Raw genomic sequence first — 19,555 nt, forward strand, 5'->3', positions numbered from 1 at the left:
ACTTTAGCACCACGTGTTTCAGTACTCCTGTTATGATATAGAAAATGCCCCCCTTATCTTTTTAATGGACTGGAAATTTTTGTCCAAGACACTTCAACATTTGTTCTTAAATTTACACTTCTTTTTTAGTGGCTTAGATGAAAAATTATAATGTCTGTTTACAGTTTTGTTATTTAAGTGGTGTTACAGAATGTTGTTAATTACAAGTGCAGACCTGCCTAAAAATTTATTTACATATTAGTATGACAAACATACATTTCTTTTTCCAAAATCTGACATACTCCAATAAAATGCTATTCATTGCCCAATGAAGAAGAGGAGCAGTATTGTTATTACTCATCTGAGCTTCTGTGAACCATATGGTTATGATAGTGTGTCGTGTGTTGCAAATGACAGTTCTAGCAGACTAGACAGTAAAAAAAATGGAGGTTTTGACTGGAATAGTAATAGCTAAGGCTTAGATTACATTGCCTGTATGTACAAATTTAAGTATACACAATTAAATTGTCTATATGGAACCTCAGAACTACCAGACTTTTTAGTATCTTTTGTACAAACTAAAATGTGAAAAATTTACCCCAGTGGGAAACAGACTTTACTGCCTGATACGGGACTGTTTCCTTCAGCACAACTGTTAGTTTCCTTGCTGCAACCAATAATAGATCAACAGTTTCTTCGCACAATTTATTCTATATTCTGGAGCATGATATACCACTGATAGCTGTTAACCACTTCTAGATTCCACTTTCTCCTCCTGAAAACAGAATAAATAAAATTAATGACTCTATTATCACATAAAAAGGGCAGGGGGTTGCAAACCTGAAAATCTTGGAATTCTTAAAATATGCAGTGGTTCCCATTAAGAAAGTCCACAACTGTGTGATATTCTGATACCCATGCCCTTTAAGATAAGATTTTTAGACGTTGAAGGTCCACTCCAACTGAAAGATGATACTGTTATTTGGTTGCAATTACTGAAAAAATTTAAAATATTTTCCTGATTTATCAGCTGTTACGATGACTGTATTGATTCTCACTTCTACCAACAATTACCTCTTTGATTTGTATACTCGGTGACTCTTCCCCCCCCCCCCCCCCCCCCCCCCCCCCGCCACTACCAATGCAAACTTCTTCACCATGGCCCACCCAGCATTCTAGTTTCACAAAGTTCACATCAGTACTCAATTCCACATACTACTGTACCTGTTGTAGTCAACTGCCCACAGATGATCCCATTACTAGACTGAAAAATACCTTCTGCATCCATTGTCTCCAATGCCATAGCTATTTTTCAGTGCTTCTTAGTCTCTGTCAAAAATCACCATCAAACAAAATTTGGCCTGTAGTCACAATTTGTAGTGTGTCAGAATTATTCGTCAGACACTTAAACAATGAATCATTTTCACTATCTCCACTTTTAGTAGTAATCTCCATTATGAACTCTTACTTTATAGAAGCTGGCTGCAATAACCCTCTGTATGAGCTCCTAAGTTTCAGAAGCTCCCATTAATGTATTGTGAAAACATGATAGCTATAGTTAAAAGGAAAATGGAACAGCTTTCTAGCTGTAATTCCACACTGCTGCACTTACCTTCCAGTACATTTAGATGGAGTTAAAACTATATGTTATAGAACAGTAGCCTGAAAACTTCAAACAGTAACCAAAATTTCAGTGTATTGTAATGTATTAAAACAAATTGCTGCCTCAGAATTTGTGATCTTAACAGCATATTATAAACATTCCTAATTCATTCATTGCGAAAGAAAGAAAAGGAACAATAAGGAAAAATGCCCAATAGATTGCATGAAGCTACTAAAAATAGAAGCTCTCCATATGATTTTCTGTCACATCTTTCACAGTTACATTTATGGGATACATGTAATACATCAATATCTTCATCTTTGTTTCTAAAGAATTTCTGTCTCCCTTCCCACATTTTTATTTATTTTTGAGTGTACTCTTCATCTCAGGGCTTGGTGTATGCATTATATAAGCAAAATCTGATGTTGATTTCTGTCATTTGACATGCACTCTTCAGTCTGACACTTGCACACTTTCATGGGTGTGTGCCCTATGCTGGCCCATATTCTCAGCTGTCAGCATTCTGTACTGTACGTAATGCTATCTCAGCCAGAGAGTAAATAAATGTAGTTAAGAGAAGCAGGTGTGGGAGGGGAAAAGTGTGTGCTGCATCTCTTTATCTATTGCTGAAATTAGACTAACTGTCGGATTGATATCTGTAGCTTAAAAGATCATCTTCATTGTTACCATTTTTGTGTACCCTGCTTCTGTTGTTTAAATAAAAAGTAAATAATGGAACCTCTATTGGGGCAGTAATTTGACATGCCAGCTCACTAACATATGCAGTTTGTTATTTTAGTGGCTGTTTGATGCCATGACCAAGCTCATGGGCAGACAGCATAAATTTTCCCCTAAAATTGTCTGTGCAGCACCCACTCTAACATGTATGTGTACACTCGTAGCAGAGACATATGGTAGAGGTAACGTTTAAGTGTGCTTGTTGGCACCTTGTTACATAGGGTGAGGGCAATCTCTCTGACAAGAATACCATGGGTATTGGCTGGGAACTCCCATTAACCTAGTGTTGACAGTAAGTAGATCTGCCTTCTCAGGCCTTTTGTCCACACTCACTACATGTATGCTTCAGCTGCACTACCTCCACAAGGTTCCCCCTGGGCACTGATCGATGGTTTTGTTATGGTTGAAACCTAAAGGCAGGGCGTGGAACTGATAACATGTTCGATCTGTTTAATTCTCTGGTACAGTTTGCGATGAACCAGGGTTAGCAGAAACTGAAATGGTAAGTAGATATTCCTTTGCAGCATCTTCATAATCCTTCAGTTTTCCCCTTTTGAATTAAGCTCATAGCTAAGAAAACCAAAGTTGCTGTAGAAAAGGAAAGCTTCGTGTATGGGTGGTACGTAGATTTGTTAATGACAACTGGATTCTTCATTGAAAAGTGTTCCTTTTCACTATATTGTTGCTGTGACTTCTTTCTGACAAAAGTATTTAGGTATGGAGAATTATGACCAATGAAAAAAAAAGGCATTTTGTTTTAGTGTCTCATATTATTCAGTCTTGCTGTAGTAAGGTGCCTGATAGGTAAAAGAATGTACCTCTTTTTCCTCTTTCTGTTTCAAATCCAACTATTATTACAATATAATATTCCAATTTTAGTGCTTACTATTAAAACTTTTCTGGATTATGTTAATATAGATCTGATGTTTTTATCTGCGTTCCATGAGCTTAATCAACATTGTGAATGATTTCAGAGGTTTTGAGAGGTGTCCGATTTTTATAAACTAAATGTACTTAGACAGTAAGAATGCGAAACAAGGAAATCAAGTAGTTTGTGTGTTGAATAATTTGTTACCAAAAAGAGGCTGATAACTATTTTCAGTGTTTTACTTCATGAGTAAAATGGAAAAAAAATACTGAACAAATTTGAGTGTCATTTTAAGACATCATTATTTTAATCTTTTATTGCTTTTTATTGAGAAATTATGTATAATTTGTGAAAGGTATGGAGTTACAGTCAGCCGATTTGGTCCTGTTAAAAGTGTGGTACTCTTGTTTTAAACAAAGTTTCCAAATTTGGAGAGGCTATAGTTTGTGATATGGGTAATTTTTTTTTATTGAAGAAATGCACTATAAGGAATGCGAGAGCATGTAAAAATGCTTTAAAATGTTTGGCTTAATATCCTTCAATAGCTGTCTTTCCATTTATTCAAATGGCAGTATGTGCCAGGTTTAAAGAACATGAACCACTATTTGATTTTAAAATGAACTTAAGTCAAAGAGAATGATTCCATGTTTATGAAATGTGTTTAAATTTATTGATATGTGGCTGTATTGTGTAGAGCAGGGAGGGGGGGGGGGGGGGGGTTGAGGGAGGGAGGGAGGGGGGGTGTATAGCATTACTACCTGTGTGTAGATTGCTGACTGAGGGAAGCAGAAATCCTCATAGTTGATGGACTAAAGCTTATGCAATGACAAGCGCATAGATACATTGTCGTTTTTAATTGTTTTAGTCCTGTGGGAGATGCACTCTTCAACACTTGATTAATTTATTACAGAGGCCAAACCGAGTCTGGTTCGCTAAACGGTTCTGTTGTGTGTTGCGTAACTAAGTCACTGTGTGAAAAGTTCACTGTTACAAGCACAACAATGAAATGTGTCTTATTATAGTAGATTCCTTATTTCAGAATATGAGTTGTTTGCTGAAAAATGTTTACCTTTTATCCCTGTAGAACTAATTTAATTTCAAAAATGTTGTTGGCACCCTGTGCACTGTTTTTTGTATAGTTTTCAAGGTAAAAGTAAAAAAAGGAAAAAGAAACAAGAAACCCACCTGAAGGACAGTGTCCATAGTTAAGTGGGCTACCTAACTAGCTACATTGCCAGTGTAATATGGATGAACTAAGACATTTGTGTCGTCATAACTCTGTTGCAGATATCCCGTGGTACATCCTTTAATCCTGTCTGTTTCAAGTTGTGTATGAAAACTGTAAGCCATTTTGTCAGTTACTTTACTGGTATTTCACCTTTTTGTTCCTCTAGTTCCCAGTAAGCTTTCTTGTAATATTCCAGCTACTTCATTCAAATAATGCTATTCTGCACCTGCTACTTCTTTTTCTGCTCCCTGGCTATCAAAACCATAAATATATGCTGCTACTGGATGCATATTTCATTTGTTCCACTTTATACAGTTGCTTTGGTTGCACTGTTAATTACCAAAAATGTTTAGTAAATGTCTGTCTGTCTGTCCTGGAAATCTCTCTGTATATCAAGTATATTTGGAATTTCGTTGTTACAGATTTGCAGAAACATTCTTTTATTTTCTACAAATTGTCTACATAGCATGTGCTTGAATTAAGTGTTGAACGTTTTGTGCTTCCTCTTCATTTGACGTGCAAATCGTCAAGAATTATTTCCGCAAGTAATATTTTCATGCATCATGTCAGTTAGGAGAAAGAACTATTATGCTCTTTGCAATAACAGTTTTCTTGTAATGATAGTGTTGTTCAGTATGATTAATGTAATAGATGTTTTATTCGATGTTCTTTCTTTCAACAAAAATTCTTTTCATTTTAACCCACATTTGAATTTTGCTGTGAGTGTAGTGTCATTTGTAAATGCTTTCCTGATACTGGTATGAAAGTTATAGTACATTATAAAGAAAAATATGAAATGTATCTGTCAAAAGGCTTTAAATATATGGATAAGGGATCTTCATTCCAGCATCAGAACAGGGTCTGAGGACATAGCTTTACTATGATATGTACCATGGTTAAGTACAATAAAATATCTTCTTATACAGAGCAGATTATGAAAACAGTTCCACAATAAACATGAGAGAGACAGATTATCAAAAGCATCAGACAAACGTAATATTATTGTTGTTTGGCAAAACATTGCTTAATCTAAATTTTTTTAGTGTGTGCTATGGTGCAGAAGCATCCTATTGCACTGTTCATTGTTTTGGTATTTGAGATCAAATAGACAGTATTAGTTTTATGGTTCATGTTGTTGTTTCTCAGGTTTGTGATAAAAGGTGACTTATTTTTATGATTTTTTTTTTAATGGGTAAGATGTATTAGTATGAATATTGTAGTAAAGGAAAACAGGATAATGTTATAATTAAGCTCCCAGTTTGCAAAGCGATTGAGATGAGTGGTGTAACAGAAATTTGGTTACATCAATAAGGATTTTTTAAGGTTATGTGACAAGTTTGTTTTGTTGAAGTTGAATGTTGATCGAATTCGAGTAAAAAATAAAATAAAAATTTAGTGCAAATTTACATTTCATACACAATCTGTGGCTAGACGTGCAATGTGAAATTGTTTCAACTTGTTGCTGCCATCATGCTGAGCTGTATAAAGATATTTTAGTTTGCTTGGGGTTAGTGTCCTCGATTAGTGCCTTAGATATTTGTTAAACAGCATAGAAAGACCACAAGGTAGGTTTTAGTTTCTGCTATTAGATTCATGACATGTTTTTGATAATTACCATATGCATGGATTAATGTGTGCATTCATTTACCTGCCTAGAAGTAGATTCAAAACTGTGTGACAGATGAAGTATGCTGCATGATATTAGGCAGTTTTAAATAGACAGAAATACTAAGTGGATATAGTACTGTGAAATACCCATGACTTTGGTAGTATGGACTCTTCTGCATCATTTCATTTTAGACCACTATAATGTGAATTATCTGTTATGAGAAATGTTTTCTTTGGTGTCTTTTCTAGTATTGTGTATCTGTGATAACTAAGCAGCATTTTAGCTGCATGTATCATGGCATTCTTTTCACACATTCTCATCAGAGTTGTAGATGATGAGAAGAAAGTAATTTTTCCATGAACATTAGACTTAATTTTAATTAATTTGTTTATTTTTCTTTTTCTTTCCTGTATGTTCTTTCTTTGGTGACTGGTTGCCTTGGACATCATGCCATTTCAGTAAGTATTGAGGCAGTGACACTTTCCTGTGCTGTGTCTTGGTACTGAATGTCTTGTGGCATGATGTTTGCAGCATGCTTCTGTGGTTTGCTAATATGTGAAGTTGTTAGCTTGTGGTTCGTATGAAGTGATTTGTAGGCTTCCCCTCACGTTTGTGCTCAATTTGTTAATTTGCCATAATCGTGTAGTCATCCGCAAGAAGCTAATACACATGGCTTGAACAACAGCAGTAATATCTTACACTTCATGTTCTACAGTGCCACGATAAGTTCTGCTGCCTAAGGCGCCTGTTTCAAAATTAAGAGATGCTGTTTACCAAAGATGTTTACGTAAATTTAGATAAAATGGTTTCAATTTTGTCCTGTTCTTTCTACGTAAATTATTTTTTGAAAATGTGAATTAAGAGAAATACTGTTGCATTTTGGGATACCAGCAATACATTTAACTATTTAAACTACTGGTGCGTTGGAAATAGTAAGATTTTGAAAGACCTTTTAATTTTTTGCCTGTTTGGTTGCTATTGGCATTGTTGTGTCAACTGTGAAACAACTATGGCACAATTTAAAACCAGATGGGAATAATTGCTACAACATAGCTTTACATTTTGTTATTGAGTATCTGTAGAACAATGCCTATTGGATATCTTTAATACTTCATTTTATTGTGCATATAATTATTCAGATACATTGAAATTATGTTGGTACGTAGCATGACGAATGATGCGCACAATTTGGATCATATTGTCATGCTGGCTTGATGTCTTGTTTAATTGTAGTGTCACAGAGCTTTGTGTGCTTAATTTTATTTTGTCTATTGTTTGTGGACAGTGGTTGTACAGTGATAAAATAATTTTCATTTTCATATACTTCTGGTATCAGATATTAAAGACAGTTACATTTCAAAAGATTGTTAACTGTAGAGTAATGACATTTGAATAATTATGTACAACAGCTGTGTCTGCTAACCTCTTTTGCTTTTCAGGCAACACTTTTGCTTTGTGTTTGACTAACCTTTTTCATCTTAGTTATGTTATAGTCTATGCTTGTAAAAAAAATATGGTTTTATACTTGCTCTATGAAGTGCATTACATGTTTGTGTACTTGTGCATAAATTCATGGTCTGCGTTTTTGAAATGGAAATAAGTTTTTCAGTGGCATGGACTTAAGGGAGGCCTACGTATATACATAAAATGTAGGAGATGCTATTGCTTTTGTACATTCATTTATCATAATCTATGTGATCAAAAGTATCCAGACACCCCCAAAAACCTATGTTTTTCATATTACGTGCATTGTTCCGTCAGGTACTCCATATCAGTGACCACAGTAGTCACTAGACATTGTGAGCGAGCAGAATGGGGTGCTCCGCAGAACTCATGGTCTTTGAACATGTCAGGTGATTGGATGTCACTGGTGTCATATATCTGTACGCGAGATTTCCACACTCCTAAACATCCCTAGGTCCACTGTTTCCGATGTGATAGTGAAGTGGAAACGTGAAGGGACACATACAGCACAAAAGCGAACAGGCTACCTCGTCTGTTGAGTGGCAGAGATGCTGACAGTTGAATAGGGTCATAATGTGTAATAGGTAGACATCTATCCAGACCATCATACAGGAATTTCAAACTGCATCAGGATCCACTGTGAGTAATATGACAGGTAGGTGGGAGGTGAGAAAACTCGGATTTCATGGTTGAGCAGCTGCTCATATGCCACTCACCACGTCGGTAAATGCCAAATGACACCTCGCTTGGTGTAAGGAGCATAAACAGTGGATGGTTGAACAGTGAAAAAACCTTTTGTGGAGTGACAAATCACGGTACACAATGTGGCGATACGATGGCTTCCCATTGATGAAGAGCTATTCGGAGATGACGATTGCATCTTTCAACATGATCGAGCATCTGTTCATAATGCCTGCCTGTGGAAGAGTGGTTACATAACAATAACATCCCTGTAATGGACTGGCCTGCACAGAGTTCTGACCTGAATCATATAGAAAACCTTTGGGATGTTTTGGAATGCCGACTTTGTGCCAGGCCTCACTGACTGACATCAATACCTTTCATCAGTGCAGCACTCCATGAAGAATGGGCTGCCATTCCCCTAAAAACCTCCCAGCACATGATTGAATGTATGCTTGCAAGAGTGGAAGCTTTCATCAAGGCTAAGGGTGGGCCAACACCATACTGAATTCCAGCATTGCCTATGGAGGGCACCATAATCTTGTAAGTCATTTTCACCCAGGTGTCCGGGTACTTTTGATCACATAGTGTATGACCCCCAGCTGTAATTGCCACATGGTGTTCATTGTTTAATGACTGGTTACAGTCAGTCTTAAAATAAGCTGCAAATTACAATGTATTCCAGACATCCTTCAAGTGGAGTAAACAAATGTTCAGATTTTAAAGGTTTGTCCAGTATCGTTTAAAATTTTGTGATGCTCCCTAAATTCAAACTCTTTCTCTCATAGTGTCTCTTTATATACTGTTCCACTTGGCGTTCAGGCAGACAGCAGTTGAGCTTAACAATTCATAATATTAAATGGCAGTTCAGCTGCGTCACTAGTAAATATCCAGAGTTAAAGATTGTGTTTGTGATGATATTCCCTTAGCACAAATAATTGAGGTAAATATGTAGATCTACGAGATCAGCCCTGATCATAATCAAGAGAAGGTTTTCACTTACTTTAAATATTAACAATTTGCTGGAAGTGCCCTCTGATATACACTCCTGGAAATTGAAATAAGAACACCGTGAATTCATTGTCCCAGGAAGGGGAAACTTTATTGACACATTCCTGGGGTCAGATACATCACATGATCACACTGACAGAACCACAGGCACATAGACACAGGCAACAGAGCATGCACAATGTCGGCACTAGTACAGTGTATATCCACCTTTCGCAGCAATGCAGGCTGCTATTCTCCCATGGAGACGATCGTAGAGATGCTGGATGTAGTCCTGTGGAACGCCTTGCCATGCCATTTCCACCTGGCGCCTCAGTTGGACCAGCGTTCGTGCTGGACGTGCAGACCGCGTGAGACGACGCTTCATCCAGTCCCAAACATGCTCAATGGGGAACAGATCCGGAGATCTTGCTGGCCAGGGTAGTTGACTTACACCTTTTAGAGCACGTTGGGTGGCACGGGATACATGCGGACGTGCATTGTCCTGTTGGAACAGCAAGTTACCTTGCCGGTCTAGGAATGGTAGAACGATGGGTTCGATGACAGTTTGGATGTACCGTGCACTATTCAGTGTCCCCTCGACGATCACCAGTGGTGTACGGCCAGTGTAGGAGATCGCTCCCCACACCATGATGCCGGGTGTTGGCCCTGTGTGCCTCAGTCGTATGCAGTCCTGATTGTGGCGCTCACCTGTACGTCGCCAAACAGGCATACAACCATCATTGGCACCAAGGCAGAAGCGACTCTCATCGCTGAAGACGACACGTCTCCATTCGTCCCTCCATTCACGCCTGTCGCGACACCACTGGAGGCGGGCTGCACGATGTTGGGGCGTGAGCGGAAGACGGCCTAACGGTGTGCGGGACCGTAGCCCAGCTTCATGGAGACGGTTGCGAATGGTCCTCGCCGATACCCCAGGAGCAACAGTGTCCCTAATTTGCTGGGAAGTGGCAGTGCGGTCCCCTACGGCACTGCGTAGGATCCTACGGTCTTGGCGTGCATCCGTGCTTCGCTGCGGTCCGGTCCCAGGTCGACGGGCACGTGCACCTTCCGCCGACCACTGGCGACAACATCGATGTACTGTGGAGACCTCACGCCCCACGTGTTGAGCAATTCGGCGGTACGTCCACCCGGCCTCCCGCATGCCCACTATACGCCCTCGCTCAAAGTCTGTCAACTGCACATACGGTTCACGTCCACGCTGTCGCGGCATGCTACCAGTGTTAAAGACTGCGATGGAGCTCCGTATGCCACGGCAAACTGGCTGACACTGACGGCAGCGGTGCACAAATGCTGCGCAGCTAGCGCCATTCGACGGCCAACACCGCGGTTCCTGGTGTGTCCGCTGTGCCGTGCGTGTGATCATTGCTTGTACAGCCCTCTCGCATTGTCCGGAGCAAGTATGGTGGGTCTGACACACAGGTGTCAATGTGTTCTTTTTTCCATTTCCAGGAGTGTATTTCTGTCGTTTTCTTGGAGAGAGAAATTCAAAATGAAGATGGTGACATATCGTTGCACCCTGCCCACATTGTTAGGATTTAGGATTTGGCCTTTGTGCTTTGTAGATTAGAAGAGTTTTGAATTCATTTACAAATGCGCAAATTCTGTGCTGTCAATAGTATACTTTTTCCACTTAATCAGTTATGATTTTCATTGTAGCACAGTGTTGTAGATACTGTGACAGCTCATAATTTCACTGCACATTGTGAACAGTGATTCGGAATGACTTCATAAGCAATGTCATGAGCATACTTCTCACTAGGTGTGGGATAGTTGCATGAGAGTTTTCTCAATTCTTGGTGATTCTACCAACTTATTTTGAAGATAAGAGCAAGATCTGGCCCACATAGAAATCACTTTTTATATTGTTTATACTAGATTTCAGTAAAGAACTGTAATAAAAAGACCATGCTTATAAAAGCAGGGCAACACATACCACTTGTGCTGTATTGGTAACTTTTTTTTGCGTAGTATTATTTCCCAAAGTACACAAATGGAAAATGCAATTAATTTGCAACAATACTTCACATGGTGTCATTTCTTAGTCTCAGTCTACATACTTATTGAAAACATGTGAGTAAGTACAAATAGTGTTACATTTTTACAAGTATTTTGAAAATTTCATTATAATGTAAGTGATTAATACACACCTTTGTGAAAAGGAAACTTGATTTTCTAATGAAGTTTGCATTGTCAAAGAAACTTCTACTAACTAGGACATGTGGGAAGCATCCTAGCCAATTCAAACTGTGTGCAAAACTAAAAAGTCAGCCTAGTAAATGTTACATTATTTTCAGTTCACTACGACCTTTTGTTAATTATTTCTCTCATGGTGTAGTAATTTATCTAAAGAATAGAACTATTTGCTTTTTATGTTTTAACAGCTGCATGTTTACTGGTACTAACTAAAATGTACTTTTGATTGATTTTAATATACAGAATTGCTGCCAGTAATTGGACGTTTGTGACATTATAAAGTTTTTTTTTTTTTTTTTTCCGAAGTATTATAAAAGTGTGCTGTCAAGGAACAAATAAATATCATTTCTAATTAGTGTTATTACTTCTTCACTCTTTATGATCTGCATTTTGGATGCGAGTCTTTCTCACTGGTTGATGTATTTCTGCTGTTTACCATACACCTATGCTCTTTGGAAATTAAATGCTAAAGTATCCCATTTTAAAATGTAAATACACTCATGGGGGCAAGAATTTCCTTTGTTTTTTGTTTCCTTTTACTTCAGTTGACACATTCATGCTATCACATTGCAAACTGCAATTGCTTGAACACTCTGAAACTTTGTGTCTATATAATTTCCAGCATGGCGTAACTCTAGTAGTATTATTTATATCTTTAGCTGATGGATGTTCTTGTAATTTTTCTACTGTATCTGAAATTGTAAGCTATGGAGTTGGATACTGAATATGATGTAGGCAGTTTTAATTACAAAACTGAAGTGTCTCGGTATATGTCTACTGTCAATAGGAGTACAACTTACAGATAGTCAGCCATGCACCTTAAGTATTGTTGGTTCTCTTGAACATTCGGAGCTTAGTGCACCTTTTGCAGCAGGAGGCATTGTCTTTCTGTTTCATTCAACAATGCTAAAGTGCTACCATTCATGCCCCTTTACATGAGACAAGGGCAGTTGCTGTTCAGTTTCTGAGTGGAATGCAGTTGAATTGTACCCAGAATATATGAACAGTCTGAAAATGTTGATAAAATTTGTGTTTGAAAATTTTCTTTTAAATAATAGGGCAATTGGTTTATTTGTGGGGTGTGTGTGTGTAATTCCACACAAAATGAATAGATAAATCAGTATCATCAGTCAGTAACATCCATTGGTGAGCACATTGTTGTTTGAATAATTATTAAAGCTGCCATCAACTATTGTTGTGTGACCATTGAATTTGGAAAAGCAATAGTGCAGTGGCAAACTTCATTGTGAAAGTGGAACTAAATTTAACTGCTAATATGAGCATGGTTGGATCTAGCCATTGTTAGTAAATGTTTTGCTTAAAGTAAAGCTGTCATCAACCTGAAGGTTGATTTCAACATAGAAATGCTTTTCTGGACAGGGTCCTATTAGAGGTGGTAAGGAGTTGCCTTCCTCTCATTTTTGAACTGACTTACCCAGCAATTTATAGACAGACATACAGTTTAATGAGGATTCTGAAACATGGTGCAACTCTGCATTTTTCACGGCACAAAAACATTGGCATAACTGAGCCAATTGACAGATAAAAGTCCTCAGATTGACCAGAGCTCGAACCTAGTTTGCAGGGTGTATATGCCCGGGGACAGCTGGGAAATCTGAGAAAAACTTGGAATTTTTTTTTTAGGACTCCTGGAGTATCTTAGAACTCCTGGAGTATCTTAGAACTCTTGGAATTTTCCTTTGTTTTAGTTTTCAGTTAAATTTTTGTAATTTTGACTGGTAACAACTTATACTCTAATGAAGAATTTTACTTTAGCCCAAATAATACTGCAGAATAAAACATAAACAAGATAATAACAATATATTAATTTAAACCATTAACTTTCATATTTGGATGTTCACTCTACTTAACAAAGATGTTGATATTTGCTGTGTACATAATGAGTCCTATGCTCTGAACATCTGCTGTCATTGGCTAGAGATTGTCACATGAGCTATGATTGGCTGACAGACACTGTCATAATCTCGGTTTCAGTGCTTTGGAAGCTACTGTGCTGTAGTTGGTGGAATTTGTATGTACTTTCGTAATACAAAAATACACAGTGTAAATGTTGCCATGCATCAAAGATCTTTCCAAAACACATTGTTTTTTGCTTGGTTTCATTTCCTAAAGTACCAGGAAGTTGTATGCTGATGTATAAAATCTTCACCAATCAAAGGATAGTTAAGTTTCACAGCTCCATGGGAAATTATATTGTCACTTAACACAGAAAAAAATGTACTTTCCCCAGTGGTATAGTGTATTTTCATCTGGAGAAAGAGTGTAGCTTCACCCAAGAAAAAGTGTATTTTTAACTGAGAATCTGGGAAAACTAAATGATATGAACTGGTATCATTTCAAAGCAATCTTTTTCACCTAAAAATTAAGAAATTTAATATTTGCAAAGAAAAATAGGCATTTTTGTTTTAGGCAGCTAGATCAGGTTTCTTACTAAGCACCTTCTCTCTGCTAACCTTCCCTTACCAATGGCCGATTGTCCCAAAGAAAACGGTTTCGATTAAGAATTGACAAAAATATAACAGAAGAGAGGTTACAGTGATTCACATACTGATTAGTTTTAGTTACCATGAGGAAAGGGTCTGATAATGACAGTAAGACATCAAGGGTGTATAACACAGTGATTCACATACTGATTAGTTTTACTTACCATGAGGAAAGGGTCTGATAATGACAGTAAGACATCAAGGGTGTATAATGTGCAGTAATTCAAATAACGTACAACGTCTTACTTTCATAACTGAATCATGTAGGAAGAATCTAAAAAGAACTCTTCTGTGACTGCATTACAACTGTTGTAAACAATACAAGATGTAGAGGTATGTGGTAAAGAGCACTAGGGACTGCAGAGGAGGAGGAGGAGGAGGAGGAGGTTGATGTTTGCCAAAGCTGGACAAAAGAGTAAGAAAATATGAAAATTCTGATGTAATTCGGGATCTCTGCTGGATGTTCGAATCGTTCTCGCATGATATTTCGATGGCATAACTCACTTTCTTCTGTAGGGTAGTGCCTGAAGAAGACAGCAAATTACGCCATCAAAATATCGTGCAAGAACAATGCAATCATCCAGCAGAGATCCTGATTATTCAACATTAAAATTCCAGTTTTGGAATGAGAAAATGAAAATTATGCAGGAGGGAGGAAAAAGCAAATAACAATGTGTGCAAGCAGTTTGTTAGTGATGGAGAAAACAAGACAGTTGGTGTGAAGAGAGCCAGAGATATGTGGGTTGAGGAGGTAAACAGTGAAGAAGGAGATGGGGAGAGGGAATCACTCAGGAAGGTGGTGGAGAGAAGAGGAAAAAGGTTTAAAGTGGTGACAATGGAGTCAAGAGTCTGTTAGAGGGGAGGAAATAAGATGGAATGAAATTAAAATCTAAGACTAATTTTGGAAGATACTTTGGCGAGGAAGGGGAAGGTTGGTGATAGGCTCCATAAATAACAGAAAAGTTAAAAAACTGGAATTCATCCCATGCCTTTTATTGCATATTATCCATTGAATGTTTTGCACTGTCATGATACAGAAATGTTGGTTATGTTACCTTTGTGTAGAATTTTCTGTAACAGTGACTCTGGCATTTCCCCAAATGCTATGCACACAGTCTTCTTTATTATATTAGCTTCATCTTCTGTCATGATACCAAGAGCTTCCCCTCACTGGCTGGGAATTTTGTTTCTGTGGTTTACTACTTATCCAAGTGTCATTTCCAGTGAATGTTGTCTGGAAAATGTGTGGCGAGGACTTAATGTATTAGACACCGTTGACGGTTCCTGTGATATCATTAACTGTTAACGTTACCACATCCTCAGTGAAACATTTGTACCCATCGATTAAACAAAGAGTTTCTCACTTCTTTCTCATAAACCTTGCAGTGAATGTCAGGTACTGCCATAATGTTTTATTCGTTCGGAAATTGTATTTCTTTCTCATTCTTGTGTGAGTTGTGTTTAGCTTCTCTTTCTTTACAAACATCACTCACACTTAGCTCATGACTAAATGCATATGATTTGTATCCTGAATAACAACCCTTGCAACGTACTGTTCAAACTGGCAGCCATATAATGGTATTTCCAGGGTATTTAAACATATCGTACTTCCCTGATTACTCATTGTATTGTGTACAGCCATACTTCCTTTGCACTGACTGTTTGTGCCATAGCAGTAATGGACTGCTTCAAAAACTAGTGGGGAAACATAGTACAGTCTCAACTTTTTCTGTCTGTGATTTTAACCATTTACCCCTGAACTCCACAAACACTGATCTCGGAGAGAATTTCAGGAAACCAAATAAGTGTGAATCTGTTAGTAAATGCTCAGTTCAACATACTCTTAGCTATAGAATGCATTTGAAGCTTTCATAAGAGTGTGGCATATGATTCGAGGAAGTCAACAATTTTCCTGTGTAGAGTGTCATAATGGAGATATCGTTAAGTTGTTTGGACAATATTTTGTTCTTCTTTTCCACAGCGGAAAAATAAACCATAAACAGTGAAGCAAGTGTGACGTTTTAGAGGTAGTGGGAAGTTAGTGCAGTCAAATCAAATTATCACATTGTGTGTCTCATACGTTGAAAGATTGTGACACTGCCATATTTTATATCCAGTATTATTTGTTTCTGTCCATGACAAAAATGGTTTGCATACATAAAAATACTGAGATGCATTCTTATCATCATGGATAGTTGTTGAAGATGCTAAATAGAGGAAATGTCTGCATAGGTGAAGACAGTAGGAAATGCCATTCACTACCTGAACTAAGAAATCACTAAAACACCACCCTGTATATTCATGATAGTGTAAGTAAATAACTGCTAATTACATAATGACTTCACAGATTAACCATTTCTGACAACAAAATTTTATTTGTGATATTAGCTTAGTCACCAAAAATGCAAATTGGTTAAATAATATGATAAAAATGCAATTGTAATTATTTTTGGTGGGGTTGCCAACATTATAATTTAAGTAAATAATATCATTCGCATTAGTTCTTATATGTAGTACATAATGAACTCAATTTATCTGATCTCTCCACAGAACAATTTCTCTGCAAATGCTGACAATAAGGAGGATTACAGTGATCTGCCACCAAATCAAAGGAAAAAGAAACTACAGCAAAGGGTGGAAGAGATAACAGCAAAAATTCAGCAAGAAACAGCTGCAAGGTAGCGAAAATGAATAAATCACAAAAATCATAATATCAATTATGTCCTCTTCAAAAGATGTTTAAACATAACAGTTTACTTCAGTATAGTGGGTTAATGATATTCAGGCCAAGATTATCTTACCTACTTTGTGGTGACAAATATTTTTATTTTGATACGTGAATAACGGGATAAAAGAAATGGTGTCTTGCATTGCCTAAACACAAGAGTATCTTGTGTTAAACAGTCAGTTTCTGCTTAACAATTAGGCCTTAAGCCTGTTCTCTGCTGTTCTTAGTACGCTCATCATATAAGAAAAGAAACTTTGACACTGTTTTAGAGCCTCCACAGATAACTAAGCATTTTTTGATGTAACAAATCAGCTGTAAAATTATCAGCAATCACAACTACAACCTAGTTCTCCCACAATGCTTGTGCTTTTTGTTAAAAAGTTGTTCTACATACATAATATGGAAATCCATAATCCGTCATGAAAATTTCTTCGGTTGCAGTGGGTAATGAATGAGTGAGCAAAGGCATGATTTAAAATACCTCACAAATTTTTATTCACTTGTTGCAGACAGTTTCAGTCTCTCTTAATAGTATTACACATTCCACTGAGCAGAAACAAAGCTTAATTTCATCTGTGCCCAAGAATCATTGTCTAAAATCACTGTGTAATTACAGACTGATCACCATATTACTACTTGTAATTAGAGTAAATTGTTCGCTGCAACTAATAAATTGTACACCTCCTCAGAGGCACACTCAAGTATTGGAAAGTGCTGTGGGCTAGTAGTTAATACATTGGTGCTCAGGTTTAAAAAAAAAAAAAAAAACCCATATTGATTTATTTGCTCATGGGGATTACATGACAAGGATTACCAGGAGGGTGATAGAAGATAACTCCAGTAGCCACAGAACCATCTCAAAGGAGAAGGGAAAATTCAGGGATGGAGTATCTTATGCTTCTGCATTCCACAGTCCTTTTTGGGTCAATTTGTGATAGTGTCTGCCCTTTTCCCTCTGTCCCTTTTTCCAATCTTCTGCACCTTTTCCCCTCTGCTGCACCCCCGGGAGGCCAACATCTGTTTTAGAAGTAAGTTCTTGGCCACCACGGGACTACAATCCTTGCAGTGCTACTTCTCTTTCCATGCTGCAAGTCTGTCCTTCTACTGTTCTTTTTTTCCCTTTGCTTTTCCATTGGGTGGTCTTCTTGGTGCTGATCATGCTTGGATTTGCTTTATGATTTTGGACACTATTTTTTTCTCCCTTCCTGTACTTCATTCAGTTTTTCATCCTTCACTACGTGGTCCCCATTGTTGGGTTTGACCTACCATTCCTATTCCAAATTTTATGGAAGTGTAAATCATGTGCGGAAGGTTGCCCAACATGGTGTACATTCCACCTTTTGTGCCTTTCTGTCTTTGTACCCCTCCTTTCTGCCAAAAATAATACATCTAATACTTAACACTGTAGCCTTCCAGTTGTGGGGTGGTCATAAAGTACCTGCATGGCGATAGCCCCTTGACCATGCAGGGATCGCACTATTAGTTTCCAAGCTGGAAACTCGATGCATGTGCCTGTCCTGGCTGGGGCGTGGGGACTCTGGGCAATGGCTAATTGGCCAGGGTGGTGTTGCCTCGGCACCTGTGTGGAGCGTTCGCATTCGGAGTGGGTGGTACCAAGGCAGATGACTCGCAAATGAAGCAGCTCAAACTTTCTCCTGCTGGTGGCTGCAAGGCCCCAGCAGTTTCTTCTGAGGGAAAGAACTATTACAGTGTGGGGAGGTATGATCCTGCAATGTTTCCTTCACTGGCTATGCTGTGGTGGGGAATGTAGGGCTGAGAGACTAGGGGAGAAATACTCCCCACAATACTTAGTTTGGTGTACAACCAGTGGGGATTCCTTTTTGGCCACAAAGCCATTTTTCTTTGTTGTTGAGGACAGGTTTAGTGAATCAGCAGCAATTCTGAAAATGAGAAGTGGTTCAGTTGTGATTAAAATGGCACCTCTGCTCAGTTGCGGACACTGTTCATCTGTGACAAGCTTCGTGATGTTCTTGTAGCTATCATGCCCCCTCCCCCCGGAACAGTCTCAGTATGGTACAGGACGTCATCTTCCACTGAGACTCCCTTTTACAGACTGATGATGAGTTATGTGCCAGTTTGGAGTGACGGGGCATGCATGTTCTCCATGGTGTCCCGTGGGGACCAATACACAATAGGATTGATACTGAGGCCATGATCTTGGCCTTTGGAGGTGAGTTGCTGCGTGAATAGGCTAAGATAATGATGTATCAATGAGATGTGAAACTGTATGTTTCCCCTCCCATGCAGTGGTTCAAATGCACGAGATTTCAGCACATCTTTGGAATGTAGCACACAGCCCTATCTGTAGGGATTGTAGGCATCAGTTGCACATGAATGCTCCTTGTACTGCTGCCCCATCTGTGTCAACTCCATGGAGTGCCTTTTCCCTCCTCACCAAACTACACTGTCCTCGATTGAGAAAATAAAACTCAAGAATACAAGACTCTTGGTTGTCTTGAGTATCAGGAGACCAAGAAGAAGTGTTTCTTTGCTTGCATACTTTACGTATGATGATGGTGATTCCTATGGCTACAAAGATGTCCTTTCTAGCACAGGTGCCCTTGTGTCCTCTATATAGGGCCCCTAGGGGCTAGTCGTCTACACCCACTCCCCTGGTGGTTAGGGCTCCACCTTCTACTGTTTCTCACATCCCAAATTTGAGAGGCCCACCCACCGGGGACGTTGATCCCCCAACTCCCAGCTAGAGAAGCAACACCCTCCTCTGGTGTGTGTCACCGAGAAAGGACTGATTGGGAAGTTCCCCTTCCAGGATTCTGCTGATATGCAGCTGGATACCAGCCAGTGGCTGAAGGGGCCACAGGTTGCAGGTTGTAGGGCTTTGCATTCCTCCTTTGTTCCTGAAAATAGGGCAGACAAGTCCTCGTAAACATTGAAACCATTAAAGGACAGGAGGGACAAAAAGACCAC

General features: G+C 38.5%; 1 protein-coding gene across 5 annotated transcripts in view; it reads left to right on the forward strand.

Moving 5' to 3' along the window:
- Nucleotides 1-19,555, forward strand: part of LOC124556796 (formin-binding protein 1-like) — a 358,048-nt gene that overhangs the window by 303,397 nt on the left and 35,096 nt on the right. For 4 of the 5 annotated variants that reach the window (XM_047130811.1, XM_047130808.1, XM_047130809.1 and 1 more), the window contains exon 8: nucleotides 16,429-16,556. In XM_047130811.1, coding sequence (XP_046986767.1) covers nucleotides 16,429-16,556 — 128 coding nt within the window. The remainder of the gene's footprint in view (nucleotides 1-16,428; nucleotides 16,557-19,555) is intronic. The other variant, XM_047130810.1, reaches the window with a different exon arrangement.

Source organism: Schistocerca americana, chromosome X (genome assembly GCF_021461395.2).
Source record: "Schistocerca americana isolate TAMUIC-IGC-003095 chromosome X, iqSchAmer2.1, whole genome shotgun sequence".
NCBI lineage: Eukaryota > Metazoa > Arthropoda > Insecta > Orthoptera > Acrididae > Schistocerca > Schistocerca americana.